The sequence below is a fragment of the Carettochelys insculpta genome, chromosome 20 (assembly GCF_033958435.1).
Source record: "Carettochelys insculpta isolate YL-2023 chromosome 20, ASM3395843v1, whole genome shotgun sequence".
NCBI lineage: Eukaryota > Metazoa > Chordata > Testudines > Carettochelyidae > Carettochelys > Carettochelys insculpta.
Window position 1 is genome coordinate 341,606 of NC_134156.1, and position 19,609 is coordinate 361,214.

General features: G+C 55.9%; 1 protein-coding gene across 7 annotated transcripts in view; it reads right to left on the reverse strand.

The window, feature by feature from the left end:
* GAS7 (growth arrest specific 7) overlaps window positions 1–12,888 on the reverse strand; it is a 161,682-nt gene extending 148,794 nt beyond the window's left edge. For 6 of the 7 annotated variants that reach the window (XM_075014664.1, XM_075014662.1, XM_075014663.1 and 3 more), the window contains exon 1: window positions 12,668–12,888. In XM_075014664.1, the coding sequence (XP_074870765.1) occupies window positions 12,668–12,850 (183 nt within the window). In that variant the 5' untranslated portion in view covers window positions 12,851–12,888. The remainder of the gene's footprint in view (window positions 1–12,667) is intronic. The other variant, XM_075014670.1, reaches the window with a different exon arrangement.
* Window positions 12,889–19,609: the final 6,721 nt, after the last annotated feature.

The following is a 19,609-nucleotide window of genomic DNA, read 5'->3' on the forward strand; positions in this document are numbered from 1 at the left end:
ACCCCTCCAAATTCCAACCAACTGCACCAAACAGGATTCATCAGCACCCAGCAGCTGCCTCCCTCTGTTTCAGAAAGCTTTATTTACACACCACCCAAAGGCAGATAGCACATGTAACCTGCGAGAAGCCTCCCAAGGTCTGTGTGTGCTAGTAGCACATCTAGGAGCTAGACAGTCAAGAGCAGACTCGGCCTATCCAGCCACCTCAGGCAGATAGAAGAGCTGCAATTCAGAGCATTGGGCACCCTGAAAGCTCAGGGGAGGATAGCAGGGTTCCTGGTCACCACCACCTGCGCAGAGAGCTGCTGCAGTGGGGCTTGGAGTTGAATGGTTGACAAGTAGATGCCTCAGAAGAGCTAGCTTGACCAAAAGGAGGGTCCTCAGGGAGATGCCCACCTCCAGGAGATATATCTATGTCACAGAACTAGAAGAGACCTTCAGAGGTCATCAAGTCCAGTCCCCTGCACTCACAGCAGGGCCTATCACCATCCCTGATGGCTTTTGTTTTCTTTTTAATGTATTTGCCCCAGATCCCTAAATGGCCCCCTTGAGGATTGAACTCCAGAAGAGTTAAACCAACCCTACCAACCCTCCTCCATGATTTACCTTTCTTGTCCCCTTTTTCCTGTCTCTGCTCCCTCCTGAGTCCTGTTTTCCACCCTTCATGGGACTCCTCCAAACCCCTGATCCCCCATCTAACCCTGGGCCTGGGTCAAGCTGTCCTTTACTCCAGAGACTTTTCTGTTTGCTGCTGCCTGCAGGCTACCAAGCTAAATGCAACCCCCCCGACCAGCAGCGGCTCCCCCCATTCCCCACCTCATACGGCCCTGTCCTCCCTACCCCAATCCTATTACCTGATAGCAGTGTGGTGCGGGGGATATCTGAGACACAGCCTTGGACTACACAGACACTATGGACTATACAGACACTATAGACACAGCCTAATCTGTCCTTCTCAGGCAGTGTGAATAGAGGGCACAGCAGCCAGCCAATCTGACCTCTTGCCCCTCCTCCATCCCCCCTCCCATTGCCTCCGGGGCTGCGGGCAAGCCAGCAACATCTTGTTTATAGAGCCTGCCTGTTCGCCTCCTCCAGCCTCACCAGCTAGCTCTTTAAACAGAGAGCCCCTGCTGCTTAAGCAGCTGTCTCTTTAAATTTCAAATGCCCCCTTTGCAACATAGGGGACAATTAGCCTGTTTTAAAAACAAAACAAAGTTGGGACACTCTCCAGGGAGCTAAAAAAGGGACAGTCCCAGCTAAGATGGGATGGATGGTCACCCTAGTAATACTCTGGTATGCCCCATTCTGGCTTGCTTGTGCTCTGCACTCTGCTCTGGCTCTGCTTGTGCTCTGCACACAAGAGCTACGTCTACACGTGCACCCTACATCGAAGTAGCTTATTTCGATGTTGCGACATCGAAATAGGCTATTTCGATGAATAACGTCTACACATCCTCCAGGGCCGGCAACGTCGATGTTCAACTTCGACGTTGCGCGGCCCGACATCGAAATAGGCGCAGCGAGGGAACGTCTACACGTCAAAGTAGCACACATCGAAATAGGGATGCCAGGCACAGCTGCAGACAGGGTCAACGGGCGGACTAGCACTTCCGGGGCAACAGCTAGCCGCTCCCTTAAAGGGCCCCTCCCACATACACTCAGCCTGCGCAGCACGCGGTCTGACGAGCCATATAGGCACACAGACCCCGAGCGCCGCAGTCATGGACCCCCAGCAGCAGCAACAGCAGCTAGAGGTCCACCCAGCCCTCCTGGCAGGAACAGGGCTTGCCCTGGCTCTTGTCATGTTGGGGGCAGCTGAGCACCTTCTTGCCCCAGGGGAGGACATGCCCCCAGGGCAGCAGGGCTCAGCCCCTACCCCTGCAGCACCCCGCTCCACCCCCCGCCTCACACGCCGGCGGCTGTGGAGCTACCCCACCAGCACCGACTGGTGGGAGCGGCTGGTGCTTGGGGAGTGGGACGACGACCACTGGGTCCGCCACTTCAGGATGACCCGACAGACATTCCTGGAGCTGTGCCAGTGGCTCACCCCCGCACTCAGGCACCGGGACACTGCCATGCGGCGTGCCCTCCCTGTGGAGAAACGGGTCGGCATCGCTGTCTGGAAGCTGGCCACTCCGGACAGCTACCGATCCGTGGGGCAGCAGTTTGGCGTCGGAAAGGCCACCGTCGGGGCTGTCTTCATGGAGGTAAGAGAACCCACAGGGGGAGGCCAGGGCAGGCCAGGGGGGCCAGGGCAGAGCAGGGGAGCCAGGGCAGGGCAGAGCAGGGCAGGGGGGGCCAGGGCAGGGCAGGGCAGGGTAGGGGAGCCAGGGCAGGGCAGGGCAGGGCAGGCCAGGCCAGGGCAGGGCAGGGTAGGGGAGCCAGGGCAGGGCAGGGCAGGTCAGGGGGGGCCAGGGCGGGGCAGGGCAGGGCAGGGCAGGGTAGGGCAGGGGGGGCCAGGGCAGGGGGGCCAGGGCAGGGCAGGGCAGGGCCATGCACACCCTGCTCACCCCTCATTGGGGCTGTCCCATGTGCTTTCTCTGCAGGTCGTGCGTGCCATCAACTCCATGCTCCTGCACACGCTCGTGAGGCTGGGGGACCCACGTGCCACTGTCGCCGCCTTTGCCACCCTGGGCTTCCCCAACTGCTTCGGGGCTCTGGATGGGACTCACATCCCCATCCGCGCCCCGGACCACAGTGGAGGCCGATACATCAATCGGAAGGGCTACCATTCAGTCGTCCTGCAGGCCTTGGTGGACAGCTGGGGACGGTTCCAGGACATTTACGTGGGCTGGCCTGGCAACACCCACGATGCCCGGGTGTTCCGGAACTCGGGCCTGTGCCGCCGGCTGGAGGCGGGGACCTACATCCCCCAGCGGGAGATCCCTCTGGGGGACACCACCATGCCCTTCTGCATCATCGCAGATGCGGCCTACCCCCTCTGGCCGTGGCTCATGCGCCCCTACACGGGCCACCTCTCCGCCAGCCAGGAGCGCTTCAACGAGCGCCTGAACCGTTCGCGCCAGGTGGTGGAGCGCTCATTTGGCCGCCTCAAGGGACGATGGCGATGTCTCCTCACCCGCCTGGATGCCAGCCCCAACAACATCCCCCAGATTGTGGGTGCCTGCTGCGCCCTGCACAACCTTGTGGAGAGCAAGGGGGAGAGCTTTCTTCAGGGCTGGGCCGCCGAGGCCGGCAGGGCACACCTCCAGCCACCTGCTGCCCCCAGTCGGCAGGTGGACCCAGAGGGGACCCGGGTCCGGGAGGCCCTGCGGGCCCACTTCGACAACCAGGCCGCGGGGTGAACTCTGCCCAGGCCCCCCTACTGCCCGCCCCTTCCTCCCCCACACTCCTGCCCCAACGCCCACACCACCATGGAGCACCCCACCGCCCCCCCGCCACTTGTCCAGGAGAAATGACAGCACGAACTTGTGGGTGAACGTTAATGTTTTTTTTGTTGTCTTCATGAATTTTTTTTTTTTAAATAAAAAAATATATGTATGTGAAACAGAAACCAAAAAGGAGGAACAAACATTCAACAAAACCAAGATGGGCACAAATAAAACTATGTACAACAATAAAAAAATGAAAGCTCTGTGCGCCATCCAAAGAAAAACAAAAAGCAGGGAGGAGAACGGGGAGAACTATGTACAGGGGGGGACGGGGCAAACAGGGGAAACACCCACACCCCCCACCCAGTCCCCAAAGTCAGTCCAAGAAGGGGGGGGGCACGTCCCGGGCCCCTCGCCCCTAGAGCCCAGCAGTGGGCGTGCCCGGCCGGGAGCTGCGGCGGGCCTGAAGTCTGGTGCGCGGCTGGGTGGGAGCGGGCTCCACCGGAAGGTATTGGCGCCGGCGAGTCTCGGGTGGCTCCAGGGGTCCCTCGGCGCGGTGGCCCTCGCGGGGAGGTGGTGGGGCGACGGCGGACGGCCCAGCGACGGCTGGAGCAGCCGGTGGTGGGGCTGCAGGAGCGGGCATGGCGGGCGGTGGCGCGGCCGGCGCGGCATGGGGGGCCAGGTAATCAACCAGGCGGTTCACGGTATCCAGCAAGGCCCCCCATGCCTCTCTGCGCCAGGCCAGCGCCTGCTCCTGCAGCCGGAGGTGCTGCTCCGAGACCTCCAGCTGCCGGCGGAGGATGGCCAGCAGCTGGGGGTCTGTGGCCGCCGCCGGTAGCAGGCGCGGGGTCCGCCGTCGGGCCCTCCGCGGGGCCGGTGGTTCCTCGGCCGAGGGGCTGCCCTGGAGCGAGGGTCCCGGAGGGGTCTCCGGGACGACCGATGCCTCGCCGGCGCTCTCTTCCGGTCCTTCGGATGGTGCAGGTGCAGGTGCAGGACACAGGAGAGGAGGGGGGAAAGAAGAATGGAGACAGGCGTTAGTGTGGGCCCCGAGCCGTGGCCTTTGTCCCCCCTGCCCTGTGCTGCAGGTTCCCCATCCCCGTCCCCGGGAGATGCTGCTGTGATGGATGGGGTTCAGGGGTCCCCCTGCCCTGCACCCCGTCCCCTGGTGGGAGCGACTCTCACTTCACCCCGCAGGGTCTGAGAGCAGGAGAGGTTTCTTAGGCCACAGATGGCCAGTTTCTGGCAGGAGTGACAGCACCAGCTGTCGGAAGAGACAGTCCTTCCAACCCGTCGTGGGGAGAAGACCCCAAGGGGGGCCCCTCTGGGATGCAGCTTTCCCCCTCCTCTGGCTGGCTGCCTACCAGCTCTCCCTTCCCCTAGCCTCTACCTGTGGCCCCCGCCCTCGCCCCCCAATTCCAAGCCAGCTCGGCTCCTCCCTCCTCTTTGTTCAGGGCAGAGGTGTCACCTGCCAGCTGTAGCGCCAGGATCCTCCTTTGGCCCTGGGAGCTCCTCGGCTCGGGTGGCTCATATGTAGCCTGAGTCTCCCTTTGGCACTCCCCCCACTCCATCGCATGCTGCTGCTGCGGGGTGTCCCACCCCCTCCGCCCGGGGGCCCCTCGAGGTTCCGCTCCCCCCCTGGCCCGGGGATGGGGCATGGCACTGTCATGCAGGGTGGCGGGGGGCAGGGGCTGATGGCTGCAGTGCTGTGAGGGCCATGGCCCTGGTGTCCTTGGGGCCATGGCCATGTGAGCGTGTGGGGGGCCCTGGACACATCTCTGTTCCCCCCGCCCCTCAAGCCCCGGGGTGTCCACCCGAGAGGGGTACGTACCTGTGGGTCCGCTCCCACGGTCCGGAGATCCCCGGGGGTCGGAGGCCCTGCTGCTGCTCCGGGATGGCAGGAGGAGGATCTGCAGGCTGGAATCGGTGGAGGAGGAGCCCCCCTCCTCCTCCTCCTCCTCCTCCTGCCGTGATGTCCCGGGGATGGCCTCCAGGGGGGGCCCCCGGGGTGCGGGGCTTACCTCCGGGGCGGAGCCCGGCTGCAGGGCCTGCTCGGGCTCGTCAGCCGAGGTGTCAACGGTGGCCGGAGGGGAGGAGGTGTGCCGGGAGCCCAGGATGTCCCTGAGCTCCCTGTAAAAGGGGCAAGTGACAGGGGCGGCCCCAGATCGGCTGGCCGCATCCCGGGCCCGGGCGTAACCCTGCCGCAGCTCCTTGACCTTACTCCTAACGTGGTCAGGAGTGCGGGCAGGGTGACCCCGGGCAGCCAGGCCGTCGGCCAGCCGAGCGAACGCATCCGCGTTCCGCCTCTTGCTCCCCATTACCTGGAGCACCTCCTCCTCGCTCCAGAGCCCCAGCAGGTCCCGCAGCTCGGCCTCCGTCCAAGAGGGGCCCCGCTGCCGCTTCCCAGACTGCGTGGCCCTCTGGCTGGGCTGGCTGCCCTGGCTGCCCTTGGGGGGGGTCCCCTGGGGGCGCTGGGGGGGCTGCTGGGCAGCCATGGCTGGTCTCAGGGGCTGAGGGCTGTGCAGGCTCAGGGTGTGTGCAGGCACGAGCCTGCACGTTGCCTCAGCCTCCTGCAGTCAGGGCGGGGGAGGGGCCCTTTAAGGGGCCGCTCCACGCGGCCACCAGTGAGCTGCGGGGCTGGAGAGAGCGTCTCTCAACCCCCCAGCTGATGGCCGCCATGGAGGACCCGTCAATTTCGACGTTGCGGGACGCGGATCGTCTACACTGTCCCTACTTCGACGTTGAACGGCGAAGTAGGGCGCTATTCCTATCTCCTCATGAGGTTAGCGACTTCGACGTCTCGCCGCCTAACGTCGAAGTTAACTTCGAAATAGCGCCCGACGCGTGTAGACGTGACGGGCGCTATTTCGAAGTTAGTGCCGCTACTTCGAAGTAGCGTGCACGTGTAGACGCAGCTAAGGTGTGACTGCTGCAGTGCTATCAAGGAGCTGGGAACCACACATGTCCTGAGAACAGGATGGTAACCTTACCTCTAACACACTCCTTGATTTATAAATCCACAGCAGATGTAGGGAAGCAAAGGCACTGGGCATATTTCCAGAGAGGAAAATTAAAAGTCTGTAACTCAAATGTTTTGGACAATTCATGAAATAAGTCAGTGGCATAGCAGGGATTTGAACCCAGATCTGCTGATGCTTCACTTTTCCTTGCATTGAACTGATTATGCAAATGAGAGCATTTCTAACCTGCCATGGATTGTAGACCCACATTGTTACTGAGCAAAAAAGCTTAACTGCAATAAAGCTGGTAGTGTCAGGAGCAGCTAATCATAGTGCTGATGACCTTATGCCACCACCTGCTTAAGCAGCTCAGCAAGCTCTAGTGCACAGAGTCAGAATGGTAAAGCAATGGCTCTTTTGCAGTTCAAGTGCAGATCAGGGAGGCCCCTATGCCCCTTTCCACTCTCCACCTCTTGGCAAAGGGACAGGGAGGGGGGCAGGAGCTCATGGCTCTTAGAAAAATGATTTCCTTTGGGTTTATCAACATTCTGCGGATCTCTGTTGCATAAATACCAAGGCTGAATTTCAGTCTGGAGTGATTTTCCATTTCTACACTTTCACATGGACATTTCCTTGAGCCTGACAACTAAAGCTAGTGAACTATGTAGTGACATCAGAGGCATTCATTGCTTTGCAGAGGTTATATTGACTTGAATATCATATCCCTGCCCTGACTCCCTCTTCTATGGACTTCCCTGTGTGGCAGGGGGATGATTAGCTCACATAAGAGCCATGAAAAACAAAAGCTGAGCACGTGAGCCTACGGCAAGACACAACGCAGCTGCCCAGTACTGCTCACAAGTCCAGGCCTCCCAAATTCTCCAAAATCCCACTGCACAGCTGTTCATGTCCACCAGCTTCCGGCTGTACCAGGGGGATCTTTCCTTCACCTAACAGCGTTTGGAGATCCCAAGGTCAGAAGGAAGCCCTGTGATCAAGTAGTCCGACCTCCAGCACAGGCCACAGTCCTGCCAAAATAACTCCACCAGCAGATGCAGCCTCCATCCCTCCTCAAAGAGGCACAGCTCAGAGAGAAGGGGACACATCCCAAGTGATCCACCACAGAGCACTGCACTCTTGACATCCTTCACGAGCAAGCGGGAAGGGCAGAGGCTGCAAACCCCACGTACCTGGCACTACTCCTCGCTCAGCCAATAGAGAAGAGGAAACAACAGCAACTCCCAGCCACCAGGGAGAGGCAGAAGGCAGCTAGGCCGACTGCCAGTGCTCTGACCCGAGGCTGGGACAGCAGGAGGGCATTTGGGGTAACAGGCTCCTGCCCCACACAGAGACCAGCTGGGATGCAGGGGCTCCCTGCAGCTTGCCAGCACAGCATTGCCAGGCTCAGCTACTGGGCAGTCTGTGACAGCCCCGATATACCCCTCCAGCTCACCCCTCCCGGTGCCTCCCCAGATGGCATCCCGCCATGTGTCTCCCCCTGTGCTGCCCTCCCAGCACCTCCCCACCTGCCACACAAAGAAGGCAAAAAACTGGGGCAGTTCTTGGGTGAAGTGGCTGCTGTCCCAGCCAGCTCACTCCCTGCCCCATCTCCAGCACTGATGGAATGCACATTTTGTGCCCCACACAACTCTGCAGCTAGGAGAGATGACAGTAGCTATAAAAAGTTCTGACACATTTCAGTGAAGCAGAATTTGCATATGCTGCTGCTTATATAAGGGATTTCTGACTAACCACAAATCAGAAAAGCAGACCCTGAAATGGACTTTTAAACAAGCCTTTGAAGACACCTCTCCTTTACGAAACTCACACAAACAGGAGACACTCTTCTACTCCAAAGGCACATTGCTAGTCAGCTCCTAGAAAACAATCCAGCACAACAGGTGACAGCTCCTGGGGACATATCAGAGCAAGCACTGCCTGTCGTCTTAACACCCTACATAGGGTGGGCTGCTACAGAGGCTATCACAGACATTGGCATGAAAGTGGTCCTGAGGCCATTCCTTTTTCTTCTCTCAGCTTGCGCCTACCTCAAGCTGTAGGAGAGGAGGGAGCTTCTCAGGGTTACATGTGGCTGTACAAGTTTATCCTGCTCTTATATCACACCACACCTGGAGACACATCTCAGAGAATTTATCAGCAGCTCTTTGGCTATTGCAAATGAGACACAAGTGCTTGGTGGTTAAATTGTACTTCAGGCTGAGTTTCAATGGAGGACTAAAATCTGAAGCTGAACTGCCCTGAAGACAGCTCAGATCTGCTGGTGGAAGCAAATGTCCATATTAGTGACAAAAATGGAAATTCCTCCTACAAAGGAGGTGTTTCCATTCATCAAAGAACTCTTATGTTAGTGGCAGGTCGTCATTGTCACTATATGCAGCACCAGCCAGAGAAACGGACAAATTTCTCAGCAAGTAGGTGGTCACCTGGGCACCAAGATGCTATATAACACAGTAACGAATCTAGGGCAAATCCAGTCTGCCCTCAGGGTGTGGATCAGTACACCCTGGATGCAAACATGCTCACCAGCGAGTGGTACTTACTTGTGCAGTAAACGTACTGCCTAACCCAAGAGTGTGGTGAAACACAGCCTCACACTGCAGAATGAATGGCTTTGGTGAACTCCAGCACTGTATTACCAGGGTGCTATGATCACTTCATCCATCGCACAATGGCTCCAACTAGTGACTTAAGCAGGGTGAGGAACACATCGTAGATCGCAGGGTTTTAGAGGAATGATTAAACCATTGCCTTTTACTGGCAACAGTTTGTCTCAGCACATATTAGTGACTGATTCCTAGGATGGGGCGAGACCCAGAGAGAATTGTAAAGATTTAGAAATATGTAAAACTACAAGTGTTCAGTGGCCTAACAAACCTAACTGGCTTCACAACTGAGCATGATATGTTCATGAAGCAGGTGGCATGATGACACAGCATATACCTAATGTATGACTGCTAGCAGCAAATATCTCCAATGACTAGTGACAGGACATAAGACAGGAGGGCTGCTTCTACATGCCACCTCCCATCGGAGGTGGCATGGTAATGAGGAAATTTGAAGCAGGCTAATGAGGTTCTAACGTGCATAATCAGCACCTCATTAGCATAATGGCAGCTGCACGAATTTCAAAGTGCAGACTTCAAATTGCAGATTGACAGTGTAGAGGGGGGCAACTGCGAAATAAGCGCCCCACTTCGACATTCCCTTTCTCCCACAAAACTAGATTGGAGTAAGGGAATGTCAAAGTGGGGCCCTTATTTCAAACTTGCCCCCATCTACACTGTCAATCTGCAATTCGAAGTCTGCATTTTGAAATTTACCTGGTCTCAATTATGCTAATAAAGTGGTGAATATGCACATTAGAGTCTCATTAGCCTGATTCGGATTGCCTCATTACCCTGCCACCTCTGATGGGAGGTGGCATATGTGTAGAAGCAGCCTGAGTTAGAATTCTTTCCCAGGTGTCTGGCTAGGGTGTCTTGCTCCTATGCTCATATTTGGGATTTGAAAGGAATTTTCACCTACGTTGCACTGGCAGATACTGGGGACAGTGGGAGGTTGGCTTCCACTGACTGCAGCATGAGGCACGGATCACTTGTAGAATTATAGGGTAATCAATGGATTCTCTGTAACTGGAAGTCTGGAGACTTCAGCCAGAAACTAGTTGTCTATTACAGGGCTGGGGACGTGAGGTTCGGTGGCCTGCAACATGCAGGAAGTCAGACTAAATGATCACAGTAGCCTCTTCTGGCTGTGAAGTCTATGAGAACCCACCAGAGGGTTGGGAGGGGGATGAGAGGCTTACAGCTGAAGAGCCCTATCAGAAATAAAGCTCCCACAGCCTGAACCTGGCAGTGGTCTCGAGGTGAGGATCTGACACTGACCAGGAGCTCCTTGAGCATTTGGGAGAGAGGCTGGCATCCTACATCCCTGCTGTCCCTAGATGTAGAGTTGCAGATCAACAAGAGCAACAGAAATGCCATTCAGCCCTTTTCTGCCTTTGAACTAAAAGAACAAATAGGTGATACTAAATCTATGGGCAAAGCCCTGACATGCCTCTTCCCTCCGAAGCATTCCCAGGTTCTGGGGCACAGCTAAAGACAATACCTCTTTGGGGTGAGCTGGGTTAATCCAGCAGGCTGCTCTAGGCAAACATAGATGTCAAAAGGAATATTTACAGATGAAATCAGAACAGTTACGCTGTATCCTGCTACTAAACTATTCAGACCCTCATTGGGCTCCGTTGGTGGCAGCTGGGCAGACAGCTCTTGCAGACCCTGAGGCAAGGTGTGGGAGGCTAGCTCCCTGCCCTGGGAGGGTGGGGCCAGGAGTGGAAGGGGCAAGGCCTAAGGCAGTCAGCCCTCAGTGCCATCCAGACCTGGGCCTGCCTTCCCCCCTCAGAGCTGCATGGAGCTGCTCTGCCTCAGTACTTCAAAAGAGCATGGATCTCCAGATGCCGCTACCACCAAAGTAGCAATGCTGGGCCCCTTTGAAGCATCAGATCCCAGGGCAACAGGCCCCTTCCCTACCTGTGCACTGGGAATGGTAGGGGTCCATTTCAATCCCCATGGCCAGGATAAAGTCCCAAGTGAGGAGGGGGTGCCACAATCAATGAGGGGCCCAAAGTTTCGAGGGGAGAATTTTCTGAATCTGGGATGACAGCTCCCAGGACCTCCTCTGGCACAAGCAATGGCTCTGGAAATTACCAGTGGAAGCACTTGACACAAAGACTGATCTGGTAGTGCAATGGCAAGCCACAGCTGAACAATTCTGATTCCATCTGAGGACACCAATGTCAGAAGAGCTGGCTCTGAGAACAAACTTTGTGTGCCTAGGCAGGTTGTGTAAAGAAAAGGTTGGTCTGCCGGTGCACCGTGTACTACTGGTGGCTCCCCTGGCTGTCACCAGCCCTACATTGCTCACAGCGAGCACAGGTTCCCCATTAGCTCAAGCATCAGGGGGTTTGGCCCAGCTGTGAAGCTCTCCAAGGCTGTTGTTTGCAGCAAGTGAAAGAGCAGTTACAACTGGCTGTGGCACTGTCTCAACTGAGCTTCACCTCCCTCATTTACATGCCCAGGGAGCTGTTCAATGAAGTCAGACATCTGGTACAGAATAAAACTGGGTGAAATGGAAGCAACCATCCATGTGAGAGTGACAGGAGCTGTCATTGCACTAGAAGCTATGAAAACTTGAGTCTCCAGACCAACTTGCCCTGTAATTCTTTCCATACATGAGCCAAATAAATTTTATCATGTGCACCAAGGTATATGCGCACCACCAGTAGAAACACGAATTGGCTGTGGTGCTCTGGGAGCTTTCCTGATCAGCTGAGTGGCACCTGAATTGCTCCTGGACAGCCACGCAAGTGCTCACCTTACAGGGAACACTGCTCCAGACTCCTCAGCTGGAATTCCAGCCTGGGACTCTCCAGATCCACAGAGCATAGCTGGTGCTCACTGTCCTTTGCAGCCTGTATGCATCAAAGACCCCAGGATAGCTGTGACCCTGGGAGTGGGGGGTCAGTGCAATGTTCAGCTCAGCAAGCTGGCTTGCCAGTTGGCCAGGGCTGAGTCTGGTCATATTGCAAACAGCCCTTGAGGCTACACCTGATGATCAGCAACTTCAGGAATACCAAAGCTCAGTTGCTTCCCATCATCTGTCCTGGGAAGGACAATGGCCCACAAAACACAGCTCCTCCTGGGCTCAACTCTACTATTAATTAATATATGGAGATACACATCTCATGGAGCTGGAAGGGACCTTAAGAGGTCATCAAGTCCAGACCCCTACCCTCTTGGCAGGACCAAGCACTGTTCCTTGTTTTTTAAGCCCCAGATCCCTAAGTGTCCCACTCAAGGGTGGAGCTCATAACCCTGAGTTTAGCAGAGCAATGCTCAAACCACTGAGCTATCCCTTCACTAACTCTACCCACAGCTTAGGCAAAGTGAGCAGAGCCAGGACCCAGTGTCACAGGTCTGAGGAAGGCAACAGTTCAGCCCTGAGCAAGCCCCCCACGCGGTTACTGTTCCATAAGGCACTGGCACATTGTAGGGGTGTGCCATCACAGGGCTCACCTGTGCACCCCTTACTGTCCTGGTGCCGGGGCTGTGCTGCCCCCAACCCCACATACGCCCTGGCACCCTCTCCCCAACTCCCCGGAGCCCCTTGGCCCCAGCATCCTCCGCTCCTCCCCAACACCGCGCTCCCCCTCTCCCCACATGCACCCCGCTCCCACTTTCTCCAACACCACGTACACCCCGGCACCCTCCAACCTCCCCACCACCACCACCACCACCACCACCCCGCGCTGCCCCTCACCGCTGCCCCCCAGACCCGCGCCCCCCGCCAGTCTCCTACCTCCAGCAGCTGCACGTAGCTCGCCGGGAACCAGCCGCGCAACCCGTCCTCCGTCTGCCCTTCCCACCAGCCGCCGTCCGGCTCCTGCAGCAGGGTGAGCAGTTCCCCCGCGGCGAAGCGCAGCCCCTGCCGGAGCCGCTCTCCCGAGAAGGGGTACAGCGTTTGGCAGCGCCGGCCCGACATGCCGCCGCCGGGCGCTGCAGCGGGAGCGAACAGAGCTGAGCCGAGCCGCGCCCCCAGCCGGCCGGCCTGCGCCACTCGCCAGCGTGGGGTGTCCCGGGGGCGGGGGGGCTGGGAGTGACCGGGGGCTTGTCACGGGTGGGTCTCAGGGTTGGCGGTGAGTGACTTGGGGGAGCAACAAGAAGTCCTGGGGCACCTTATAGACTAACAGATATTTTGGAGCATGAGCTTTCCTGGGCAAAGACCCCCTTCCTCAGATGCGTGAGTGGGGTCAGTGTCTCAAGGCGAGGTTGACTTTGAGCTCCTCCAGGCGTGTGGAGGGTTATCGGGCTGCTGAGTGATTGGAGGGAGCGGGCGAGGTGCAGGCTGGAAGTGAGGTGGGTGCAGGTGCTGTGACATTTTTACAGTGGCAGTGCTGAAACCCAGTGGGCCCCACCCAATGTTTTACCTCCCACTCTCTTCCCTTAGTCTTGTCTGTTCCTCCCACCACGTCAGCGCTCAGGAGAGAAGCAGGGCTGCAGCTTGGGGGGCAAGGCTGGGATCCTACAAGGGGGCCCCAGGCCCAGGAAAATGGTTCCATGGATCTAATGCTATCCAACTAAACAACACAGGGCCAGCACTCATCAGTGACCTCAGGCTTCTTATTAGACATAATCTGGTAAAAATATGATAGCTTCTTTCACTAGCCAGCTGAAATGTTACTAGGGGTTTCTCCAGGAGAGCTCATGGGAAAAGAGCCAGAGTTATTGTGTCAAGCAAATTCTTTACCCTGACTATTCAAATGCTGCCCAGAATTGCTTGCTGCCACTCACTAATCTCAATATCTGTTGAGGCCAGCTTCCCGCTGGTCCCAAAGTGGATCTGCATGAATTTGCCCTATTGAATTATGCAAACCTGAATCAGCACAGATGGTGTGGGCTGAGCAGCTACCGTGGGCATCCTATTTCAAACAGGAAACTGAACTGAACTCACAAAGTGCAAGTTCTCATTCCTTACTGTCTTAGAGTTGCCAAAGGCCTCCAGGAGCAGGTTGGCCTGGATGATATGATCCTCCAGAGTTCCCCAGGTGCAGCACACAGACATTACAAAACAAGCAGCTACAAAATTCCATAGCATCCTGCTTGGCTTGGGCTCAGCAAAGCATTTCAGAACATGCCTAACTGCAAGCAGACAGGTACCCGCACTGACTTCAGGGAGACATGCTGAGAAACAGACACTTCCTTAGGTGTCTCAGCTGAACCAAGGCCACAAGATGTACATTTGCCATTACACTCCAACCCACCCACCACCAGGACTGAATGAAAAGTTCAGGGGTCTGCTGGGATTTTTGCCTCTGCCCACAGGATTAAAGGTTCCCACTTGTTGACATTAAGTGGAATATGGCATGTGATTCAACTACATGTTGCCTGCCCCACACCCAGCCCACTGCCCAGAGCAGTCATGGTGTGCGCGCGCGTGTGTAAATAAAATAAAATAAAATTCAAAATTAAATAAAATAAAATTCAAAACAAAGTTACTTTGACATGCAAAAATGAAATGTTTCCTTTAAAATAGTTTTGATGGAAACAGAGTGAATTCAGTATGACATCACGAAATATTTCAATTAATGCAAATCTGCATTTTTCAGTTAAATATTGTCCAATTTTTTTTGTGTGGCTCCAAAAATCTCATGTATTGTGAAAAGACAGCAACACCAACCTGCAATTGTTTTTTGAAGATGGAAGATGCAATGCATTTATTTCTAGACACTCTGACTACCTTGTCCACAGAGCGCCTCCTCAGGTCTGTAGCTCAAAAGTTTGGAATCATAGAAGATCAGGGCTGGAAGAGACCTCTGGAGGTCATGTAGTCCAACTTCATACTCAAAGCCTGACCAACCCCAACTAAATCATCCCAACCAGGGCTTTGTCAAGCTGGGCCTTAGAAGCCTCTAAGGATGGAAATTCCAGCACCTTCCTAGGCATCACCCTCCTAGGGAAATAGTTTTTCCTAATATCCAACCTAGACCTCCCCACACTGCAACTTCAGACTATTGCTCCTTGTTCTATCATCTGCCACCAAGAGTATCCTGCCTCCATCCTTTTTGGAACCCCACACTTCAGGTAGTTGAAGGCTGCTGTGAAATGTCTTGTGACTTTTTGCTTCTGTAGACTAAAAAACAACCCGTTCGCTCAATCTCGCCTCATAAGTCACGTGTGCCATCTCCCTAATCATTATCATTCCCTTTCATTGGACCCCACAATTTCTCAACATCCTTTGGGGAGAAGGGCAAAAAACTGAATGCAGTACTCCAGATGTGGTCTCAATTCCCTCCATCTGCTGGTAATGCTCCCACTAGGCTGTTAGGCTACTTGGAAACAAGTGCACACTGTTCCTTATATTCAGCTTTTCATCTTTTAGAAGAGATGGAGAGATTAAAAAAACTGGGACTTTTTGGCTTAGAAAAGAGGAGTCTAAGAGTGTAGGACATAATAGAAGTCTATAAAATCATGACTTGGGGGAAAATTGAATAAAGCAAAGTTATTTGCTTGTTCTCATAACATAAGAACTAGGTGGGTCACCAAATGAAATTAATGGATAACAGGTTTTAAACTAAAAAAAGGAAGCTTTTCTCCACGCAGCCCACCACAGGCCTGGGAACTCTTTGCCAGTGGATGCTGTGAAGACCAGGTCTTTAATAGGGTTCAAAGAACATGCTAAGCTCATGGAGGTTAGGCTCATCAGTGGCTATTAGACAGGATGGGTAGTAATGGTGTCCCTAGCTTTAATTTGTCAGAGGCTGAAAATGGATGATAGGAGAGGATCACTTGATGGTTACCTGTTCTGTTCACTCTCTCCCTGGGGCATCTGGTATTGGCCACTGTTGGAAGGCAGGATACTGGGTTAGATATGCATGGGATTCTTCTGTCCTAAGTGTGGAACTCCACACTCGTCCTTGTTGAGCCTCTTCAGATTTCTTGTGTCCCAATCTTCCAATTTGTCTAGGTCACTCGGACCTTATCCCTGACCTCCAGCTTACCTACCTCTTTCCCCCAGTTTAGCGTCATCCGTATACTTGCTGAGAGTGCATCAACTCATCCAGCTCATTAATGACGATACTGAAAAAAACTTGACTGAAAACAAACCCCTGGGACATGCCATTTGATAGCAGCTGCCAATTAGACATTGAACTGTTGACCTCTAACCATTGAGCCCAGAGATTTAGCTAGCATTCTATCCAACATATAGTCCATTCATCCAGCAATACTACTATAACTTCTTGGCAAGCATACCGTGAGAGACCTCATCAAAAGTTTTGCTAAAGTCAAGGCATAGCATGTCCATTGCTTTTCCAAATATCCACAGGTCAGTTGGTAAAACTCCTCATAATAGGAGTTTGATGATGGGTTGATGATGAGCTTTCAGGCATTCCACTTCATGATGCATGAACTTCAGAGAATTTATTTTCTCCCTGCGTTGCATTCCGGCTACCTATTCCCCTCCTCCTTGTCCACCGTCTTGCAAATGCTCTTACAGAGGTGCCGATCTCAGGTACAGTAGTGGTGGTTAGTAGATGTGTAGTTAGAGAAATGTAAGTGTGCAAACTTAAATAAGACATGAGACTTATTGAGTAAAGCCAGTGCTTTTTTCGTGACAGTACTTGCTGGTAGTGAGTATCAGCACTATAGCAGCTGGGAGGAGGGGGTGGGGAACTGGCTGAGTACCAGCACCTCTTTTTTTTTTTTTTTAAACACAAAAGGCACTCAGTAACCGCGTCTACACAGGCAGGCTACTTTGAAGTAGCCGCGTCAACTTCGAAGTAAGGTGGCAAGACGTTGAAGTCGCTATCCCCATCAGGAGATGGGAATAGCGCCCTATTTTGACGTTGAACGTCGAAATAGAGCATGTGTAGACGATCCGCGTCCCGCAACATCGAAAGAGCGGGGTCCACCATGGCGGCCATCAGCTGAGGGGTTGAGAGATGCTCTCTCCAGCCCCTGAGCTCTATGGTCGCTGCGTACAGCAGCCCCTTAAGGCTACGTCTACACGTGAAGCCTACATCGAAGTAGCCTATTTCGATGTGGCGACATCGAAATAGGCTATTTCGATGAATAACGTCTACACGTCCTCCAGGGCTGGCAACGTCGATGTTCAACATCGACGTTGCGCAGCACCACATCGAAATAGGCGCAGCGAGGGAACGTCTACACGCCACAGTAGCACACATCAAAATAAGGGTGCCAGGCACAGCTGCAGACAGGGTCACACAGCGGACTCAACAGCCAGCTGCTCCCTTAAAGGGCCCCTCCCAGACACACTTGCATTAAACACCACAAGATCCACAGAGCCGACAACGAGTTGCAGACCCTGTGCATGCAGCATGAATCCCCCGCTGCAGCTGCAGCAGCAGCAGCCAGAAGCCCTGGGCTAAGGGCTGCTGCACACGGTGACCATAGAGCCCCGCACAGGCTGGAGAGACAACGTCTCTCAACCCCCCAGCTGATGGCTGCCATGGAGGACCCCACAATTTTGACGTTGCGGGACGCGGATCGTCTACACAGTCCCTACTTCGACGCTGAACGTCGAAGTAGGGCGCTATTCCGATCCCCTCATGAGGTTAGCGACTTCGACGTCTCACCGCCTAACGTCGAAGTTAACTTCGAAATAGCGCCCGACGCGTGTAGCCACGACGGGCGCTATTTCGAAGTTAGTGCCGCTACTTCGAAGTAGCATGCACGTGTAGACACAGCTTAAAGCTCCCCGCCCCCTGCATTCCTGTGCAGGAAGCTGAGAGCGCATGCAGGTGGCAGCACTGCCATGCGGCCAGCCTGCACGCCCGCAGCAGCCCCAATCCACCACCCTGCACTGATGGCCACTCGCCAGCTCCCCAAGCACCCCCAGGGCACCCCCCCAAGGGGAGCCAGGGCTCTCAGCCAGCCAGCCAGGGAAGAGGCAGCAGGGCCCCTCCTGGATGGAGGCTGAGATCCGGGACCTGCTGGGGCTCTGGGGCGAGGAGAAGGTGCTCCAGGTAATGGGGAGCAAGAGGCGGAACGCGGATGCGTTCGCTTGGCTGGCCGAGGGCCTGGCTGCCCGGGGTCACCCTGCCCGCACTCCTGACCGCGTCAGGAGTAAGGTTAAGGAGCTGCGGCAGGGTTACGCCCAGGCCCGGGATGCGGCCACCTGATCTGGGGCTGCCCCCGCCACTTGCCCCTTTTACAGGGAGATCAGGTCCATCCTGGGCCCCCAGTACACCTCCTCCTCCCCGGCCACTCTTGACACCTCGGCCGACGAGCCCCAGCAGGCCCCGGGGACGGAGTCTGCCCCGGAGGCAAGCCCTGCACCCCAGGGGCACCCCCCAGGAGCCCACTCCTGGGATGCTGGAGGAGGAGGGGGACTCCTCCAGCGACGGGGGCTCTGGATCGCCATCCTGTCCTGGAGCTCCAGCAGGGCGTCCACCCAGAGGATGTCCCCCGACCGTGGGAGCGGACCATCAGGTATGTACCCCCGCAGTGCGTACCCCCGGGGTTAAGGGGCAGGGACAAGAGACATGACCGGGGCCCTCCACATGCCCAGATAACCATGGACCCAAGGACAGCAGTGGCATGTCCCTCAGAAGAGTGCATCAGCCCCTGCCCCCCAGCAGGACAGCGCCATGCCCCATCCCTGGGGACGGGGGGAGCGGAACCTAGGGTCCCCCGGGGGCGGGGGGTGGGACAGCCATCAGCAGCAGCAGCAGCAGCTGCATTTCCTGGGGACGAGGATGGGGAACCAGCAGCAGAGGGGTGGGGGGACAAGGGCCACAGGTCAGGGCCCACACTAATGGCTGTCTCCACTCTTCTTCCCCCCTGCGTTCTGCAGCTGCACCATCAGAGGGCCCGGAGAGCGCTGGTGAGGTGTCCGTGGTCCCGGAGAGCCCACCGGGGCCATCCCAGCAGGCCAGCCCCTTGGCGGAGCACCGAGCAGCCCCACGACGGTGCTGTCAGCGGAGCCACCAGAGGACGGCCACGGACCCCCAGCTGCTCGCGACCCTCCAGCATCAGCTGGAGGTGTCAGAGCGGTGCCTGCGGGTGGAGGAGCGGCAGCTGGAGCTCCAAGAGTGAGTGCTGGCCTGGCGCCAGGAGGCATGGGGGGCCTTCATGTGCACATTCGAGCGCACAGCGGAACACCTGGCCCCCCATGCTGCGCCGCCCGCTGCTCTGCCTGCCACTCCACCCGCCACGCCGACCACCGTCTGCCACCCTGGGGCCTGCCACCGAGGGGGACCTGGGGCCTGCAGACACCCTCCGGCCGTATCTGCCAGTTTGCCCGGCCCCCACCCAGCTTCGGCCAGGGCTCCGGCCGAGGCGAGGGTTGCGCCCTCCAACCCTGGGCGCCGGACAGTAGCGGTGTGGGGCTGAGGATGTGGCCCCCCCCTCTCCCTTTGTACATATGCCCCGTTACTTGTATATACTTTGTGTTGGACCCCTGTTCTGTTATGGTACCTGCCCCCCATGTAAATAGTTCCCCCCTTTTTTTCTTTATATATATATATATATATATATATATATATATATATATATATATTTGTATTAATAAGACATGTCACTGTTTTTGGTTTCAAAAAACAGGTCCATTTATTTGCAAGAAAAGTGGGGGGAGGTGTGCTCTTGGGTGCTCTGTGGTGTGGGCGTGGGGGCAGGGAGTGTTGTGGAGGATGGAGGGGTGCAGTGGGTGGTCTGCCAGCGTTCACCCCGCAGCCTGGTCGAAATGGGCCCGCAGGGCCTTCCGGACCCAGATCCCCTC